At 36.0% G+C, this 18,947-nt stretch overlaps 2 protein-coding genes across 5 annotated transcripts; one reads left to right on the forward strand and one right to left on the reverse strand.

Annotated features, from left to right (window-relative positions):
• The first annotated feature begins 62 nt into the window (after positions 1-62).
• On the forward strand, positions 63-11,509 carry LOC144088896 (histone acetyltransferase KAT7-like). Of its 3 annotated transcripts, XM_077619620.1 has the most exons (16): positions 63-246; positions 1,496-1,640; positions 2,147-2,320; positions 3,492-3,773; positions 3,867-3,949; positions 4,973-5,059; positions 5,779-5,877; positions 5,953-6,063; positions 6,181-6,231; positions 7,395-7,586; positions 8,392-8,481; positions 8,809-8,949; positions 9,361-9,454; positions 9,536-9,682; positions 10,396-10,502; positions 11,129-11,509. In XM_077619620.1, exons 1-16 carry the CDS (start codon positions 232-234, stop codon positions 11,225-11,227), a joined length of 1,917 nt encoding a protein of 638 aa, XP_077475746.1. In that variant the 5' UTR covers positions 63-231; the 3' UTR covers positions 11,228-11,509. The 3 variants fall into 3 exon arrangements, with proteins under 3 accessions (XP_077475746.1, XP_077475747.1, XP_077475749.1); XM_077619621.1 differs by lacking the exon at positions 6,181-6,231; XM_077619623.1 differs by lacking the exon at positions 6,181-6,231 and having other exon boundaries at positions 5,953-6,042.
• Positions 11,510-14,339: 2,830 nt separating this feature from the next.
• Positions 14,340-17,411, reverse strand: LOC144088853 (uncharacterized). Of its 2 annotated transcripts, XM_077619544.1 has the most exons (5): positions 17,233-17,411; positions 15,806-15,902; positions 14,864-14,893; positions 14,731-14,784; positions 14,340-14,615 (listed from the first exon to the last, which is right to left on the reverse strand). In XM_077619544.1, the coding sequence occupies exons 1-5, from the start codon at positions 17,350-17,352 to the stop codon at positions 14,581-14,583; spliced, it is 336 nt and encodes a 111-aa protein (XP_077475670.1). In that variant the 5' UTR covers positions 17,353-17,411; the 3' UTR covers positions 14,340-14,580. The 2 variants fall into 2 exon arrangements, with proteins under 2 accessions (XP_077475670.1, XP_077475669.1); XM_077619543.1 differs by lacking the exon at positions 14,340-14,615 and having other exon boundaries at positions 14,627-14,784.
• Between the last annotated feature and the right edge of the window lie 1,536 nt (positions 17,412-18,947).

An 18,947-nucleotide genomic window follows, 5' to 3' on the forward strand; every position in this document is an offset into this window, starting at 1 on the left:
TAATAATAAGTAATTTAAAGAAAAGAAAAAAACAACACATCTTGTTTCCAAACGGGAGCATTTTGTCAACGTACTGAGCGTGCGTCGTGAGAGGAAAAGCAGAAATAATGATAGGCGGTTTTCAGCTGACTTGGCTTGTAGTGAAAACGAGAGGTCGGCTTCTCTTAAATTTGGATAATACATCTAAAATACATTATTATTAAACTGACAACAATCGACTTTCGTAAGAAAATGCCCCGGAGAAAGGTAAGCCACCTTTTTGGTGCAAAACGGAATACAAAATGGGTACCATAACGTCATCGATTTTGCTACCCAAAATCCTAAAATGAACATTGAAGGTGTGGATTGTAATGAATGAAATTAAACACGCAGTTTGCCGCTGTTAATGTGCTTTGGTTGCAATGGTTAATTCGTTGGTTGACTTTCCTCATTGCTCACTAAGCAAATATTTATTTTCTGTTCGCATAAATGAGTTGCTTTATTTCAGCTAATAGGGTAAAATGGCGTTCTGATGTTTGAGTTGCAGTCGATTTGCAGTAAATGTGCTCGTGATAACCTTTTCTGCAGTAAATACGACAACTTTACGTTTCGTCGAAAGGGAAATGCTCTTTTTCGGTTTGAGGATGGAGCGAGGCGTCCATACCAAAACAACCCAGTGATTGGCCCAAATTACGAATAGCATTGCGCTAATTGGTCGCGATTTTTAAAGCTCCACCTCCTCTTTCCTCTCATTGGTCATATGCAAATGTGGCAATGTGCTTGTTATGAAGTTGTCAAAAAGTGTGCGTAATAGGGCTTCGGTATTGTGTGACGTCTCTCTGACTACTTAGTTTATTATGGGCTTATGATTAATGATATGTAATATATAATAGTTTTAATCATGCTTTGATTCACGTGTTTTAAAAAATATTAAACTGACTAGCCACATCATTAGGTCTTCCTAGTTAATCTAACGAGCTGTATCAACTTTGTCGAGTTTGATTGGACATTTGCTGTTGTTGTTTTTATTGTACCCCAAATGCCACATCATTATTTTAGTTATTGTTTAATAAATACATATTTAAGTGCATTTCGAGGTTGGATGGAACCAAAGGAACATTATGTGACCACATCGGTCTTCACCCCGCTCCCACCCTGTCTTCCGTTTGAAACCCCTCATTCAGTCGATTTGTCAATTTTTTCTTACTTTTCGTTAAATTAGGTGTGAACATCACAATACCTGTCACCAACAAACACTGTTCACCTGTTTTGAGATTTTTAATGTCCGTGTTTGAGGACTAGGTTGACGTGATTTGTTTCTTGACGAATTTATTGCGTATAGATGTGGAAGAGGGAATGATATTCATCCCCCAGGATGGGAGCTTTGTTGACTTACCCGATGGTAATAAAATATAAAAAATATATTAAAACATAACTCGCTTAAGTCTGGCCTTATTTATGTTTAGCTTGAAGTAAAAAAAAACACCCAACCATGTTGTTATTTCTGTGTGTGCAGAGGACCACCGGCAGCAGCTCGGATGGGACAGAGGACTCGGACTTCTCCGCCGATCTCGAACCCACTGAAGCTGTCGGAGGCGTGCAACGACGTAACAGCAAAAGACTTACGCGCACATCTCTGCGTCTCAGCCAAAATACACGAGGTAAATAAAATATTTGCATGGAAAATTTCACCACATCTTGATAGTGTTTTATTTTTATTAACATTAGTCATTTGGCTTACAAAGAGTAAAACAAATCCTGGACCAAAATAATGTTAATAATGTCAATGTTAACAAAGTCTAAAACATCTGTTTAAAATTTCCTCCTATATGTGCTGTCAGCCTCCAAATTCAAAGTAATAACTCTCCAAAAAACAAACTGTTGAAATAATCCATTGAATAACTTGTAGTACTTTATCTTGCTAGAACATAATGTTAAAACAATAACACTGCACCTAATTCTTACACTAGTAAGCATCATTGTAATATAAGAGTTATTAGACATTGCAGTAAGGTAGGATAATTACACAAGCCTCAGGTTAGCTGTCTTTTGAAATTGACCAATATTGAGCAGTATTATGATTATTATTCCTATTTATTGTATTTGATCTCATAATATGGCATATTTTTAACACATTAGGTAAAAATATCTACCTTTTTTCCTCCAGAAAGCTCTAGCAGAGCAAGAAGCAGTTCTCCAGTACCAGTAGAAACATCCGTCTCTGCCTTTTCCTCCAGACGCCGGATAACACGTAGCCAACAGGGGGCGACAAAGACCACTGCCAAAAAATACCCACTCCGTCAGACCAGGCTATCCGGCTCAGATACTGAGGTTAATAATGGTGAGTGTAACAAATAGGTTGTTAAATGAAAAGCACTAGATCCATTAGAAAATCTGTATTAGATGCATGCATAATTGCTTTATGTTTAATGTAAAATACAATATTTTGTAGAAAGACAGTTTTCAATATTTAGTGAAGATAAAACTTTAGAGAAATATATGTACTAAGGGACAAAAAAACAATTTCTAGAGAAATTTGGGAAGCATTACTTTCTCATGGGTCACATCAGGGTGTCCCCCGAATGGTACCCATAGCTAGCTGGATAGGCTCCAGCACCCCCGCGACTCTTGTGAGGATAAGTGGTTCGGAAAATGAATGAATGAAATGTTTTTCCCATTGGAAATTAATGGGGATGTTGTGCTCCACCCCAAAAAAGGGTTTTAGTGCATTTATTAAAGCTAGGGATGAAATCATGTTTTTATTAAAGCGTATGAGCTGTGCAAAATGCCAAAAAACTGAAGAAAAAAAATCGAATAATGGAAAATGTCACCCTGACTTTTTTTCCACTTGCTCCTGTTATTGAAATTATTTGGAATTCATCATTTAATGTCTTTCTACCACAAAACCAAAAAAAAAATACAGTTTTAATGGTGACTTCTATGTGGCTTGTGAGGTATGTGAGAACAAGGACCACAGTGTTCTCTCATTTGCTAGCCAAGATCTCATAGCTCTGCAACTCTTGCACAGATATCAATCTTCACTTTGGGATTTTTCTGCTGGATTTCAGGGGGTGTTAAGTACACCTTAATGCGGTGTACCAGTGAATTTTGGGCTTGGTTAAATAGTGCAAAGGGACCTTGGAATTAAAGAATAAGCACTTTATTAAAAAGTACTTCATTAAAACAAGAAAAAAATGATTAATGTAATGATATTGTAAAATCATTAGCGCTCCTTTGGTATGAAATGCACTATAAAATGCAAATAAGCTATAACAGTATGTAGTGTTTGTGTAGCATTGTGGTCTTTGTAAAAAACGTAAATGACAGCCAAAGTGTTAATCATGTTCGTAATTTGTTTAAATGCTAATATAATATATAATTATATTATGTTAATTGTCTTATTATTTGTCATACTAGACATAACAAAAGAATCTGAGACTGATTAAATAATACCAATCATAATAGCATATACATGCAATAACAATTTTGATTTGCCTTCATTGATTTTGTAGGCGTAAAGCATGCAGCAGACCATGATGAATCTCCTCCCCGCACACCGACCGGCAACGCGCCATCTTCAGAGTCAGACATTGAAACTACCAGCCCTGCGACTGACCTAGTCTCTTCCAGAAATGACGTAGTCGTTTCTCAAGAGGAGGACGAGCGCTTGGCAAAGGAGCTTTCGCTTAAAGAGGCGGCTGCTCACGACCTTTCCCACAGGCCCAAACGACGGCGCTTTCACGAAAGCTACAACTTTAACATGAAGTGTCCGACACCTGGATGCAACTCACTGGGTACCATATTCTTTCTTTAAATGCCATCAGATCCACTTGTGGTCCTTTTGTGTGGCAACAATAGCATACCTCATTTTTTTTTATCTTGACTAGGTCACCTCACAGGGAGACATGAGAGACACTTCTCCATATCCGGGTGTCCTCTTTATCACAACCTTTCTGCTGATGAATGCAAGGTACATACATGGGTGTTCGTACTTTTTTGCTCCAAGATCTACTTTTCAGTGAGCCAACCTCCTGAAATCTAGCTTTTTCCCAGGCTCCTGACATAGTTCAGCAGTTATTTATGTTGATATAGCTCAGATTAGACTCATTTGCAAGGTTTATTAACATGCATGGGAGCTGGAGGGTACACGGTCGATTGGTCGCCGGTCTTTTGGTCGCCTGGAAGGTTATTGATAATTACCATTTAAATCGTTGCTCAAATTCCCTAAATACAAACTGTGAATTACTATTTAGTCATACTTAATGCCCTATTAATTATTAGGCTAAAGAAAAGCTGCAAATTTCCCGGACTTTTATTGTTTTTTGTTGGAGAACTTGTTAAGACCCTGACTGACGTAGCTTCTTAAAGGGACAACGCATGTACATACAAACTCATGCACTCACACGTTGGCTCAGTGAAACTGCTCATGGCCATTGTTGGCTTTTATTGATGCGTAGACCGTGTTGTTTTACCTTGTTTTGTCGCCGGTCTTTTGGTCGCCCGTTGTCGCGGTCCGTCCGACCAAAAGACTGCGACCAAAAGACCGGCAACCAATCGGCCGCACACGGAGCTGGAGCGCCTTGTTCACTGGTGTCCTTAGTTAGCTGGGATAGGCTCCAGTACGCCCGCGACCCTTGTGTGGATAAGCGGTTCAGAAAATGAATGAATGAAACGCATCATGCAAGAGTAATAATCTGTATGACGCAATTGACATTTGGATGCATATTTTTCCCATAATTCATTGCTGGGGTTTCAGTACTAGACTCGGCAGATCGTCAAAATCGGATGTCTTGCATTCTGCTACAAAAATGTCATCGGGACATCCCTAGTATACACAGAAACACAAAATTATGTATGACCAACAGTGTGACTTTGTTGCACATTGGAGTTGTCATATTGCAAATCTTTCTAGAACATATACATGGGAGTGTGCAAGGTTTTGTGCTTCGGGGTTTGTTTGCCAGTTGTCTTCACACTGCCGCTGTTTTGTCAGGGCAAGGTGTCAACTCGCGAGAAACAGCCCGACGAAAGGACGCCGTCTCACCATCATGACGAGAACAGACACGCGACAAGAAACCAGGTAAGGTGTTGTTTCAAAAGTAAACTATGATTTTACCAGTCGCATTCATTTTGGATGTCTAAGCTTGTTAATGACAAGTAATGAGTTATATGAAATTCAAATCAAAATCAAATCAAAAGCCTTTATTGTCATCATACACAGCTGCGTATAACGAAATTGGTGGTGCTACTCCAAGCTTTTCAAAGTGTGTTTTCCCATAAAAAATAAAACTAAATAGTAGTATAAAAGTATAAAAAGTCACATCCCAGCTAGGTGAATTCTAAAATATTGCACAGAATTCTAAAATATTGCACAGAATTCTAAAATATTGCACAGAATTCTAAAATATTGCAGCTTCTGATCAAAATTGAACAAAAACAAAAAAATGCCTTAGTCTGTTGTCAGTGGTCATTGGTGTAAACGTGTATATAGATACCAGATGTTATTTTCATATAAAGACGTTTTAAAAAAAAAAATAAAGGTTGAACATTTCCTTTCTGGCATAACCTAGATGATTTTTCATAATCATCCGCAATAAAAATAACTCAAAATTCTAACGGTTTTATCACCTAAGCCTATTTCCTGTCATATTATATTAGGATAAATAATGGACACTTTTAGCTTAAACTGGCTCATAGTGTAATTTCTGCCTCACTGCTGTTTTGAGAGTTTGTGATTAAATTATCAAGGGCATGTTATTATTTACCCTGTGTGAGATGGTCCGAACTGTGATGTGCCAGCCCCCAACAGATCGGCAGCTCCGCTACAAGGAGAAGGTGACCGAGCTGAGGAAGAAGCGGAACTCCGGCCTCAATACAGAAGAGAAGGACAAGTATATGGTTTGTGGATGAGAAGTTTTCTTGAGTCCTTTTAAATCACAGTTTTTTTTAATCAACTCATGTCTTCATTGCTAGGATCATCGTCAAAGCCACGGGATGAGCCGGGAGCCCCTGCTGGAGAACATCACCAGCGACTATGACCTGGATTTGTTCAGGAAAGCGCAGGCACGTGCTTCAGAAGACCTTGTAAGAGAGAAAACTCATCATCAGCCTCCTCTTTCGCTCTTCTCTCTTTGCGTTTGTTATGTGCCTCCCCCGCTTGTCCGCCCCTTTCTGCCTACTTCCTCTTCTTTTCTCTTCCAGTCTGCACACCCCCCTCCTCTGCAGCCTCAGGAGGAGTCTGAAATATACTTGGTAGATGGAACAATCCCTTTCAGTTCTTCTGTCTGATGTTTCCCCCTTCTGTTCCATTGAGACCCATTCAAAAAATCACGTTATTAAACAGACATTAAATATGAATGTCTGACTTGGGGCTCAAATGGACACCTTCCATTGCCCTTCTAGTGTTTGCGTCATTACAGTAATTGCTTTAATCAACTTTCATTCATCTTTTGAAAGAGATCCTGAACAAAAAGGACTCCGTTTGCCATGTGTAGTGTTTTTAACAAACGATGGCAAAATATTAATGTATTGCCACATTAATAAATTCTAGTATTACGCTATTTTCCATATTTTTCGGTCACACTAAACAAAAAATGTATAAAGAGAAAAAAACTTTCATTTGTTTGGTGCAGCAGGACGTGTTTTTTTCCATTTTAAATGGAAAAACTAATATTTTAAGCTTATTTATTTTTTATTTGGAAAAAATAACATTTAGCCACCAATCTTTCAATAAATTACTTCGTCGGAAAATGTTAGTTCCTTTGTAAAATGCTTTATTTGTATTTGAGGATTGAGGGCATCAATAGAAGGAAAGAAAAACAGATCCTTATTTGCGTTATTTTTGTTCAAAATTTAAATTTACCCCCTTAAAGACCTGTTATCTACATAAATGGACATCACACATCCTGTAAGCCTAAGTATTAACATTTGGTATTGTCCATGAAGACCATCAAATTCATTTGAAAACTGGGAGGACCGGCTGTTAGGCCTCTAGTGCCGTCAATGGCAGCCAATGAGTACCCTTTAAAAGTTTAGACTTTATTTGTGTATTTTTCCTCATTGATGTCTGAAAAAAAATTGGGCGAAAAAATTGACACATTATTTTTAATCCATATCTTCCAGCCCCACTAAGTCCTGATAGAATTTACCACAGGTCGCCAATTGGTTTGGACCTGAGAGCCACTCTTTGGACTGATGTAAAGTGAAGAACTCCATAAATTTAAAAAAGTTGTACTCACCTCATCTTCATTGTGCTGCTGGGTGTCATGTATGCCTCATCTTTTCATTTTCCCTGTCTAATGGGACTCTTTTCCATTTTCTCTCCCCTTATGCCCCTTTTGTCACCTTTTCTCTCCTCTTATCATTTCCTTTCACTACCCTTCTTCATCGTCACCCTCTTACCCTGGTCATTACAGGAGAAACTCCGTCTGTCTGGCCAGGTGTCGGAAGGGAGCAACATGATAAAGATCATTGTGTTCGGACGCTACGAATTGGATACGTGGTACCACTCACCGTACCCAGAGGAATATGCTCGCTTGGGGAGGCTGTACATGTGTGAATTCTGCCTTAAGTACATGAAGAGCCAGACCATCTTACGCCGACATATGGTTAGTTGGTTTTGGTTTGAACCTCGTGTTTTACAAGTCATATCTCAAATTTGCCATTTAGACTGCTTGAATGGTAATTTTCGAATGATTGAACTTATCAAAATGGCATGTTGTAACAGTGTAGATAGTTTATTTTAATCAAAAATTGTATTGTTGATGTCGGCCGCAATAACCACTATGCATATGGTACACGGTCGATTGGTCGCCGGTCTTTTGGTCGCCGATCTTTTGGTCGCCTGGAAGATAAGTGATAATTACCATTTAAATCGTTGCTCAAATTCCCTAAATACAAACTGTGAATTACTATTTAGTCATACTTAATGCCCTATTAATTATTAGTCTAAAGAAAAGCTCCAACTTTCCCAGACTTTTATTGTTTTTTGTTGGAGAACTTGTTAAGACCCTGACAGAAGTACCTTACTAAGGGGACAACTCATGTACATTCAAACTCTTATACACTCACACGTCGGCTCAGTGAAACTGCTCATGGCCATTGTTGGCTTTTATTGATGCGTAGACCATGTTGTTTTACCTTGTTTGGCCGTCGGTGTTTTGGTCATCGGTCTTTTGGTTGCCGGTCTTTTGGTCGCCGGTCTTTTGGTCGCCCATTGTCGCGGTCCGGGCGACCAAAAGACCGCGACCAAAAGACCGGCGACCAAAAGACGGCGACCAAAAGACCGGCGACCAAAAGACGGCGACCAAAAGACCGGCGACCAATCGACCGCACACGATGCATATAAATGTAGACACACTGTACACTGCCAATGGAGGATAATGTCATGCTGTTTTGTCCTTTCCACATTAGGCCAAGTGTGTTTGGAAACATCCTCCAGGTGATGAAATCTATCGAAAGGGCAACATATCTGTTTTTGAGGTTGATGGCAAGAAGAACAAGGTATGATAGCATAATGCAATAGCCAGCCAATCGCAATGCAGAAAAAGACTAACAACCAAGCATGCACACACACTTTCCTACAGACAATTTTGAGTGATCAATTAGCCTAGTATGCATGTTTTTGGGATGTGGGAGCAAACCTAAAGAAAACCCACACAGTCACGCGGAAAACAAGAAGTTGGAAGTTCTCAGAACTGCGAGGCAGACGTGCTAATCACTACTTCACCATGTCGCCTAATATCAATTTTTTCTGATTATATTTGAATTATATTGTGGCAGGGTTTACAAAATATGCTATTTTTAATTATGGGCTTTTTTCCCCTGCAGATTTACTGTCAGAACTTGTGTCTACTGGCCAAACTCTTTCTAGACCACAAGACGTTGTATTACGATGTTGAACCTTTCCTCTTTTATGTCATGACTGATGTTGACAACACAGGGTGCCATCTTGTGGGATATTTCTCCAAGGTAAGAAAAATACATAATCATGGATTTCAAATTTATTTAACTAAATAAAAGTCTATTCTCTCCTCTTGGACTCCCTACTATTCAAACAAAAATAGGATTTCCCCCCACATTTTAAAATGAATTCACCACATTATCAGATAATTGTCAAATTAAAATATCTATCACATTAACCCATTCACTGCCAGTACAGATCCTTGTATAGCTATTCAAAGAGTATGTGTTGTGGTAGTTAGTAAAAGACCATGTTAACATATTGGCTGTCATTGGCGGTAATGGATATTCAATTATTTGAACTGGGAGGGTTGGGTTTTTAAACATTTGGACACCTACCACAGTCAGTGACGGCCAATGAGTTAAATGCACTTCTGATGTGAATCCCATTGTTGACTAATATCTCTCCACTTTGTATAGGAAAAAAACTCTTTCCTAAACTATAATGTATCCTGCATCCTCACCATGCCACAGTACATGAGGCAGGGTTATGGCAAGATGCTAATAGACTTCAGTAAGTATTTTCTTCTACAGAACACAATTATTATTATTTTGGTTTGTTCTACTCTGGTTTTTAATTATATTCTTCTTTCAGGTTACTTGTTGTCGAAGGTGGAGGACAAAGTGGGCTCACCAGAGCGACCCCTATCCGACCTGGGCCTTATTAGCTATCGCAGTTACTGGAAGGAGGTGCTGCTGCGCTACCTGAACAACTTTCAGGGGAAGGAGATCTCTATCAAAGGTCAGTATTGGTTTGTATTTTTCAAACCTGTGCAACCGTGAAAGATTCGTTTAGAAAGGGCATGGATTACTGCTTACAAATTGATGCTTCCTAAACAAAATAAGATGAATTGAAATTTATTCTGTATTAAATGAGGTGAGCAACATTCTAAATATATTGGTATATTGCGATACAAGGTGGCACAATGCATATATTGCAGTACAACGTTCTGTTTCAAAAATATTGTGCGAGAAATACATAATTATTCATTTTTATTTTTCAGTTTTCCTAGCAGACGCTGTCTTATAATGTGACGTTACAGGTTAAGGCCATGCGCATGCATGACTAATATTTGCCTCATTAAACTGGGTGACCACAATCATAATCGTAGGTTTAATAACTGCTCTTCGCACAGGGTCAAATATGTAGGCTATGCTATGTGGTTGTAGGTAGCTAGACAAAATTCCTGAAAATTGTGTGCAGTAGCACATGATATACAGAATTTGATATTCTTATGTTCAGTTTTTTACTTAAAACGTTTGACAAGCCCTGACTAATGCAACTAGCAATGCTGTAATATAAATATCCCTTTGCCATGCTGGATCACATTGCAATACCTAAGGATAAGCGATGGAAGCTTATTTGTGGTACAATCGTGTCTGTCAAAATCATGTCATCAGTTATGCTTTTATATATGTTGCACAAGCAAAATGTTCACCCTAAATGTCTGTCAGAGATCAGCCAGGAAACAGCAGTGAACCCAGTGGACATTGTCAGCACTCTGCAGTCACTCCAGATGCTGAAATACTGGAAAGGCAAACACTTGGTTTTAAAACGACAGGTAAGATTTCAATCTAATGGTGAAAGGCTTGTCAATTTTTTATCTATTCCTCCTTTGTTTTTTGACAAATCACTATGAAATTTGGTGTGTACTAGGGATGTAGTAAATGTAAATGGAATACAAATGTATTTGTAAAAATATAAATATTTTGCCCCCAAATTAATAGGAAGTAAATACCCCAAACTTCTTTACCAACCAACAGAGGTAAACGCATGTTCCAGAAATGTCATTTTCTGGTAAATTTAGTTTTTATTAAAATTTCATTCATTTACAAATGCACTTATTTACTCTTTCTGTGTCATTGTCAAATAGACGTCAAATCATGTGGCTATTTTCATCCTTCAGCTCCGAAAGAGTGAATGAATGTTTGTTTCCAGCCCAAACATTTTAAATGGACGTTTTTCATTGTCAAAGGCAGCCAATGCTTAACAAAATATGCAAAATACCATAATTAATAGTAAAATTAAAAACACTAGTACTAATACCAATGTTCATGTTTTTAAATATACAACTTTTGGAGTTGCGCACAAAATGTTCCAATTGAAAAACAAAAAAAACTTGTTTGCAATCAACTAACAAAACAAAAACATCTCAAGAGGAATTTTTATTGAATTTCTCTTTCGTAGGATCTTATTGATGACTGGAAAGCGAAGGAGCGTAAACGTGGAAACGGCAAGACCATCGACCCCACAGCCTTGAAGTGGACAGCGCCTAAAGGGACGTAGAAGAATTTTTTTATTCACACTCTCACTTAAAATCAGTCACATCCTCTTCAGCACATGGGCAAACAAACACGCACAAATATTCTCACTCTTACTGTTGTTCAAAAACCCTTCTAGCGACTTTTAACAAAGTCAGATATTATTCCACCTCTCACACTCATTCCAATTACAACAAACAATATATTTGTTGCCTCCTCGGCTTGTGCTTATTATTGTCCCTTATTAAGGTCTTTGGTTTTCCTCACTTAATGACTACCAGTCTGAATAAAAACATATGGGAAAATGTATGACGCATCAGTTTCCGTGCGCCACCTAGATTTCCTGATTTATCTGGGACACAACGTGCACTGCTATTGATGGGTTCGTTTCCAAAATCCCCAAAATCTATGAGGGTTATTTGGATTTATTTACCCAGACCTGCAAGTCTTAGACATTGTTTTATCCTAGTAGGATAACGCGTGGCCTCATTGTGAACATGTACAACAAAATCTAATAGTCTGCACCCAAAGAATAACATCACAATATCTCTATTGAAGATAACGGGCAGGCTTCTTTTTTTTCATTTTTTTTTTTCTTCTTATCTTGGAACACTTCAATTTCACTATTGTTGTGAAAGCACAAAGCAGGTGGAAATAAAGAACATGTTCAATAACAGTAACCAAGACCTAAAATCAGCCTAACTGAGCTTTGCCTGGAAAATACTTGAAAATTGATAAGGTGAGGAAACAAATGACTCACCCAAAAATTGGCCAGATTTAGCTAAAGAGAATGCAAATGCAGGAGGCATTAAGAAAATCCAATTAAAATAGCCAATTATGTTTATCTGCAGGTGTGTTACAAACTAATGCTTCCTGGGTATTTAACCTGTCTTATCTCACTGTATGTTGTAGCTGCCTTTGGCCTTATTTGGACTTTTGGACTATTTTATTTTGAATTTAAGAAGGGACCTACCTTTTGAGTAATGTTCTTCTGTGTGGTCAACAGGGCATATTTGAGGATTTTATTTCCCCCCTCAGAGTTCTCAATATTTAATAATTTTCTACCTCCTAGGTTTCACCACTGTATAAATGACGAAATATTACATATTAAGACTTTTTATCCTCTTTGTTACTCTGTGAAAATATTTTGTGTAAAGCATTTTTTAATAGAGTTGTTGAAGAAATTTGTTTTATTTATGTTTTGAGAATGTAAAAATGCTTCCAAGTCAATTCAAATATTTATGTAAATATATTAGTTATTATCATTTATAGTTCAAGCCAAGTTCAATTCTTTAAAAAAATAAAAAAAATAAAAAAATACCTAGCGACCAATGATGATGCTGACGCCCAATCCATTTGAAGTGGGAGGGTTTTCAGCAAACGAAACAATTGTTTAACCGCCACACGATTGGATGTCTAACTGTCAATTGGACTGAAAGAATTAATTTTTAATGAAGACATAGTTATAAAGCATAAAAATGTTAATAAATGATGAAAATAAAATGAACAAAAACAAAAATACACTTTTGTTCAAATTCTCATGTTTCATTGTCATTGACAGTGGTGGATGTCCAATTCATTTGGACTGGGAGAATCTATTGTTAGGCTTTATTGTCCGGCCTTAAATTGTCAGTGTTACATCAATTCACATTTTGGTATAATTCCTGAAATATTTCTGTCCTATGTTATTTTTTTGTATACATTTAGTATTTCTGTCAGTTACACTGCATACATTCTCACTGCTTCTGGATGAATTTACAGTACACATTTGGACAATTTGGAAATACCTAGTTTTTGAGTTTTACTAAAAACTGACAAGCAAGTAAGTAGTCAGCAGAATATATATATATATATATATATATATATATATATATATATATATATATATATATATATATATATATATATATATATATATATATATATATATATATATATATATATATATATAGCTCAGCTCTTCTGTTTGAAGGACCAAATGCTAAACTATGCTTACCTTTAGAAATGAAAAAGCACCTATACAGTAGTGGGCCATTGTTCTTTTTTAGTATTATTGTTGTGTTTAGAACTAAATTTGTTTCTGTGCCTATGAATTAGGAACAATGGACATTTTGGTATTCAATGAGCCAATGACAGCTATGGACTAGAATCTTCAGAAAATCTTTCTTTGGGCATGATTAAATCTTGATGGTACACCAGCAGCGACATAGTTAATCCTGAATCTCCAAACACTTTCTAGAGTATATTAACAACACAACGACGTGACAGTGAAACATAGCTTAGCATCAGATGTCTTGCTTTGTTGTGTTTTTGTCTTAGTGTCGGGCTGTTGCTTCCTTTTCAATAAAACATCAATGTTTCTGTGGAATGATGCTTATATTTAAGACTACAATGGCAGTATTTAAAGCATGCATACATATTTTATTTTAGATTGTCTTCCATCAATTGTCACAACAACATTTTTAAGAACTAAGAAATCGCATGGTATTCTCAACCTTTGCTCTGTACCTTAAACCAAAATAACAGTCAATACATATTTTGCTCTCATGGTCAAAATATTTTGCACACAGTACCATTCCATAGGATATAAAGTGTTTTAAAGCATTTGGTCAACACTTCATAGGGCTATTTTTGTGTGCATGTGTGTGCATGCGTGTGGGTGTGTATTTAATGATAAAACTCAAAACTTATCGCCCTTAAAGACTTGATGTCCACTTGTGTTTTCATAGTTAATCATTGTATTTTTTACTTTGTTTTTTTAATTTACATAAATAAATAATATGTTCATAAACGGAAAACGACTAAAAACGAATTGAAACAGAATTACATTTAAAAAAAATATATATATTTTCTTTTAAAAATATATATATATTTTCATTTATACTGGGAGGACTGGCAGTGAATGCTCAATGCCAATGCTTTTCCTTTGCCATTGACAATACATATATGCACAATCAATTTTAACTGGGAGGGAGATTGAACAAATTTTCATTCCCTGTCAAAATGGATTGGACATAAAGCACCATTTATGAAGGGTTAACGCTTTGGCATCCAAAGAAGAATAACATTTTGTTCAAGTTTCACAAACATGAAACAATTCTTTTGAGCAGTGGCATATGTCTGTCTATTCCAGGCATAAAAAATTAAAACAAAAAGGCAGTTTTAACAAATTACCTTTAATTCAACTTTCATCTATCTTTTTTTTAACAATGATCTGTTGATTGGCAACATACAGCATATTTTCTGAGACTGCATGTGAAAACGATAAATCACAGAACTGAAATAAAATGTTTTGAAATATTTTCCTTTTTGAAAATATTCCTGAAAGTGGTTTGATATACATATCCTTACTCCCTACATATTCCTTCATTTGTGTCTTTAGTATGAGTAGGATTTCCACTCCTCTTGCATATCTGCGAGAAAACAGAAGAAATGGGCACTGCATTAAATTTAAAACAACCCCAAATCATTGTACATAGTTACATGCACAAAGTTGCATTTCACAATAAACTGATATTTTAGATATACCTTCGTCTAAACTCCTCCGTCCCATGAGCCCTACAAACATCTCCCCTTTATTTCCTGGTTAAGAGAAATAATGTGTGAGTTAAAAATTCATAAAGTAAAATATTTTAAAATATATATTGTGCAATAATATTACTTTTCCTGTCCAGACTTGGATGTGCTACTCCTGTTAAATAAGATATGCAAATGAGTACAAGTCTGACTTATTGCTACAGTACAACAAAATTGCATGCAATGGGTCTAAATCATTTAATAATTAAATGAATAACCTTGTGACTAATGAATATAGACTAGTTATATTTTAATCCCAAAATGCAGTCCCCAAAACATTTGAAAAAATACTTAACTAGATATTTATGAACCACTGAATCAAATATAGACAGATGCAAATATTGTTAACATATAACAACTTCATTGTATTAGATTTTCATATAAAACAATAAATGAACAGAAAATATTTCTGAACAAATTTGAAAAGACATAAAGTGGTTTTAAAAAATTATTTTAATCAAACAAATATTAAACATCAGTTTTATTGTTTGCATATCTTTTGGGGGGTGTACACAGACCGTATTCCTGTGAGTGTTGTTAAATTTTATTGTTTGTGACAAGAAATTTAGCAGCATTTTTTGGTTAATATTCTTTTGAGTGTTAAATGAGATGAATTTGCTATATTTTTTTAGCGCTTCAATAGTGTATCTCATTGTATAATAGCATTTAGGAAGCGGGTGTCTTTTTAAAAGTATAATTTGTATTTTCATCCTCAGGATGTGTAATTCACCTTGTTTTGTGAGTAATGAGAGTAATAAACGTCTTGAGTCTCTAGGTTTTGTATGTTTTTAAATATAATTGCATCCATGTTTAAATGTCCAGTAGTATATACTAATAGATTTATCTGTAATTGTATCGCAAGAAAGATTTCCCATCGCTTGGAACCCAAAAAGCGATTAAAAATGCTTTTTTAAAACGTATTTCAGTTTCCGTAATCATTACAGTACTAAAATGAACTCTTATGTAATTTCCTGCAAACACTGTTGTTGTTATTATTATATTATGTATGTTTTTGTGTTTTTTTTACCCAAACTCCTTCCCATTAGACCATGGAACTGCTGTGCTTTGGAGCGTTTGATGAGGTCTGCCAGACGAATGGTTATTCCTCCTTCTAGTGGGTAGTCCTGCATGCACACACAAATACACACAGTGGGCAATAGAGTCATTTAGATTTGAATATCCTAACATTTTTGACAGACAGCCACAAACAATTCATTTTTTAAAATGTTTTTCTTTGAGAGCCAGACTCAGAATTTAAAAGTAAAAATACATGAAAATATACATTTTTTTTGTCATCCAACCACTTTTAAACCACAAAAAAAGTCTCTGAATTCTTTTGACAACATTGTTATGCTATTGCTAATCAATGAGAGAGTATGTATGCTCCCAAGCCATAGGTTTCTTACCCCTGCTTTACATTGGTTTTGGATTTCACTGTTATTATATTTTTGCTAGTGGAACAGGCCTATTCCAACCAAACGACTTCTGTTACCGTTTCGATGATTTGAGAACGTAACTATTACTTATTACCAAAATAAACATCCAATCCATTTGAACTGGAAGAAGAACCTATGAATGCAGTTCAGTGCCATTGACGGCGTTGATGGACTAATTCATTTCAAATTGGATGTCCAACCCCGTCAATGGCAGCTAATGAGTTAATTCGCTGTCAGCCCTCCCAGTTCAAATGGATTTGACATCTACTTGTGAGAAACTCTTAAAGTCAAAACAGAAGGATGAAAACAGCCAAATGATTGGATGTGTATTCTAGTCATTGACACTGAAAGAGTTAAGTATATTACATTTGTTATGTTGGTCTTTATAATTTTTGATGTAACTGCTTTAAATAATATCTTGATCGTAAAGATGTCATCTAATGTTTATTTTTGTGCTGTTACGATGTCTTTTATGTTATCTCTATAACGCTGATCCCTTGAAAAATAGATTTTTAATCTCATTGGGATTTCCTGTTTAAATAAGAGCGAGATAAAAAACGAATTACAATGATAAAAATTAAATATAAATCAATTTACAATAATGATGATATATAACACCAGTGCAGTATAATCACTCTTCCACATTACTTATTACCATTTTTATTGATAAAAACAATGCAAATATCCTCTTTAAACCATTTCATAAAATATAGGAATATACATAATATTTTATTGCTATCATCTGCGATGTTACATTTAATTTTAAATACCAGTAGAAAAATGCAACCCAATATGTCAATACACACAGATGTAAAAAACAACAAATTATTTTAAAATTAAGATTGTGGGAGGATAAAAAAAATTCTGAGCCAAATTATAAGGAAAACTTACATAAAAATGTGGAGCATTTAAAGTTTTGGACTCCGATAATACGGTGTATCTACAGTATTTCAAGTTTAAGAATGGAGATACAGTATTTCGCTAAATATTTTTGAAAACAAATGACATAAAGTGTTACCTGCCAGTTTTCCAGTGTCCACACCTCTCTGTCCTGCCGGCTACTGAGCGGACTCCCCAGCGCTCCAAGAGACTGCGTCAGCATGACCAACATCAAGGTTGCAAACTTTACAGCATCCATCCTCACTATAATGTCAAATCTCAAAGTATACTAGGTCTAAATTACAAGCAAAATTGTGATTTTCATCTAAGCTGATCTAGAAGGAGGTTGCACCTTTATAAGCCGCCTTACTCCCCCACACCTCTCTCACCACTCTTTGAGGGGACGGAATCCTGCTTTTTTCTTCTGGACTCTATGTGAGTCAGAAATACCTATGGGTGAATCTCACCCAAGGAGAGTCTGCTTATTTGGTTTCAAAATATAAGTAAGACAATTGTGCCTTCAATCCAAGTAAATTAAAACACTTAATAAGACTTCTCGTATGCACCAGTGTCACCACGTCTTTTTTTCTTTTGGCAACTCAGCAGTAGTATCTGAGTAATTATTTTATAACAACATAATAATTGTGATCATTAAACCTAACCCAGCCAGCCTACTGTGACTATAAAAAAACATTAAAAAGATTATTAATGTAATACAAGTAAATACAATTTTAATACTGCTTCAAAATAGAAGTATCGATACTGTTCCCTCAATCAGGTGTAAATTAAATTCTTGTATTTAAATGATTCTTATGTCAAGCACACTTTATTATTATTGTTTTTACTGACTGATTTTCTAAAATAGCATTCATAATCCAACATTTAGGATTAATATCCCATATTTACATGTTCTTTGCCATGAGGCAAGCCTCTAGAAAGAATGATTTCTATACTTTCCTCATCCGAATACTTATCATTCATTATATGTTGTGATTATCGATAGCCATTGAGTTTTAGTCTAATGTAACAAATCACAGCAGCAAATATGTTTGTTTATTTATGTTTTAAACCTGTACTGCTCAGTTGCTTTGACAGACAACGGGAATATCAATGCCTTTATAGACAGTATTAAAGTGCCACATGGGAGTTCATTGTACTCCCATTGTCGTCCTATATATATTTATATATTTTCTAATTAGGAGAAAGCAATGGACAAGAAAGGGTTTTGGATAGACATATAAAGGAAGCACAGACAGAAGAAGAGAATAACAAAGACCAACGAGAAAAAAAAATCATTACACATACATGTTACCTAGGAACGTAGTGGTGCTACCGTAATCTAATTATATTTACAAGTGGACATCATTTGGAGAGTGGAGGGAGGGGAGGTCAAATAAAGAGACGATAAGGCAGGGTGGGGCGCACGCAATAGCACCAATGTGAGGTGGGGAACCCAGTATATTATGAAAATCACCAGTGAGTGTTGATAAATTGATATGTAATCACTAACCGATCGTTATTCCTGGCATCAATAATCTAATTTACCTGCATGTGCTTATTTGCACCTAGTCATGTGTGAACCCACGCCCATGAAACAAAGAAATTGCTGTGCAGGGGGCTCTCGGGGGGCAGGGGTGAGTTGAACGCAGCACACAATGGTCTACAGATCCCTCAATGCACAATCAAAGGTCTGCATGTATGTAACATTGATACAGAAACATTTCTTTATCATAGGCTTATTGGCAAACATTTCATTCAGTAATCATGTCATTCAATTGAAATTGTAGAATTTAGTTTGAATTTGATATTCTTTAAGTTGAATGTAATTAAATGTGACAAAAGAAAACCACCTGC

This window comes from Stigmatopora argus, chromosome 14 (assembly GCF_051989625.1).
Source record: "Stigmatopora argus isolate UIUO_Sarg chromosome 14, RoL_Sarg_1.0, whole genome shotgun sequence".
In the NCBI taxonomy this organism is placed as follows: Eukaryota; Metazoa; Chordata; class Actinopteri; order Syngnathiformes; family Syngnathidae; genus Stigmatopora; species Stigmatopora argus.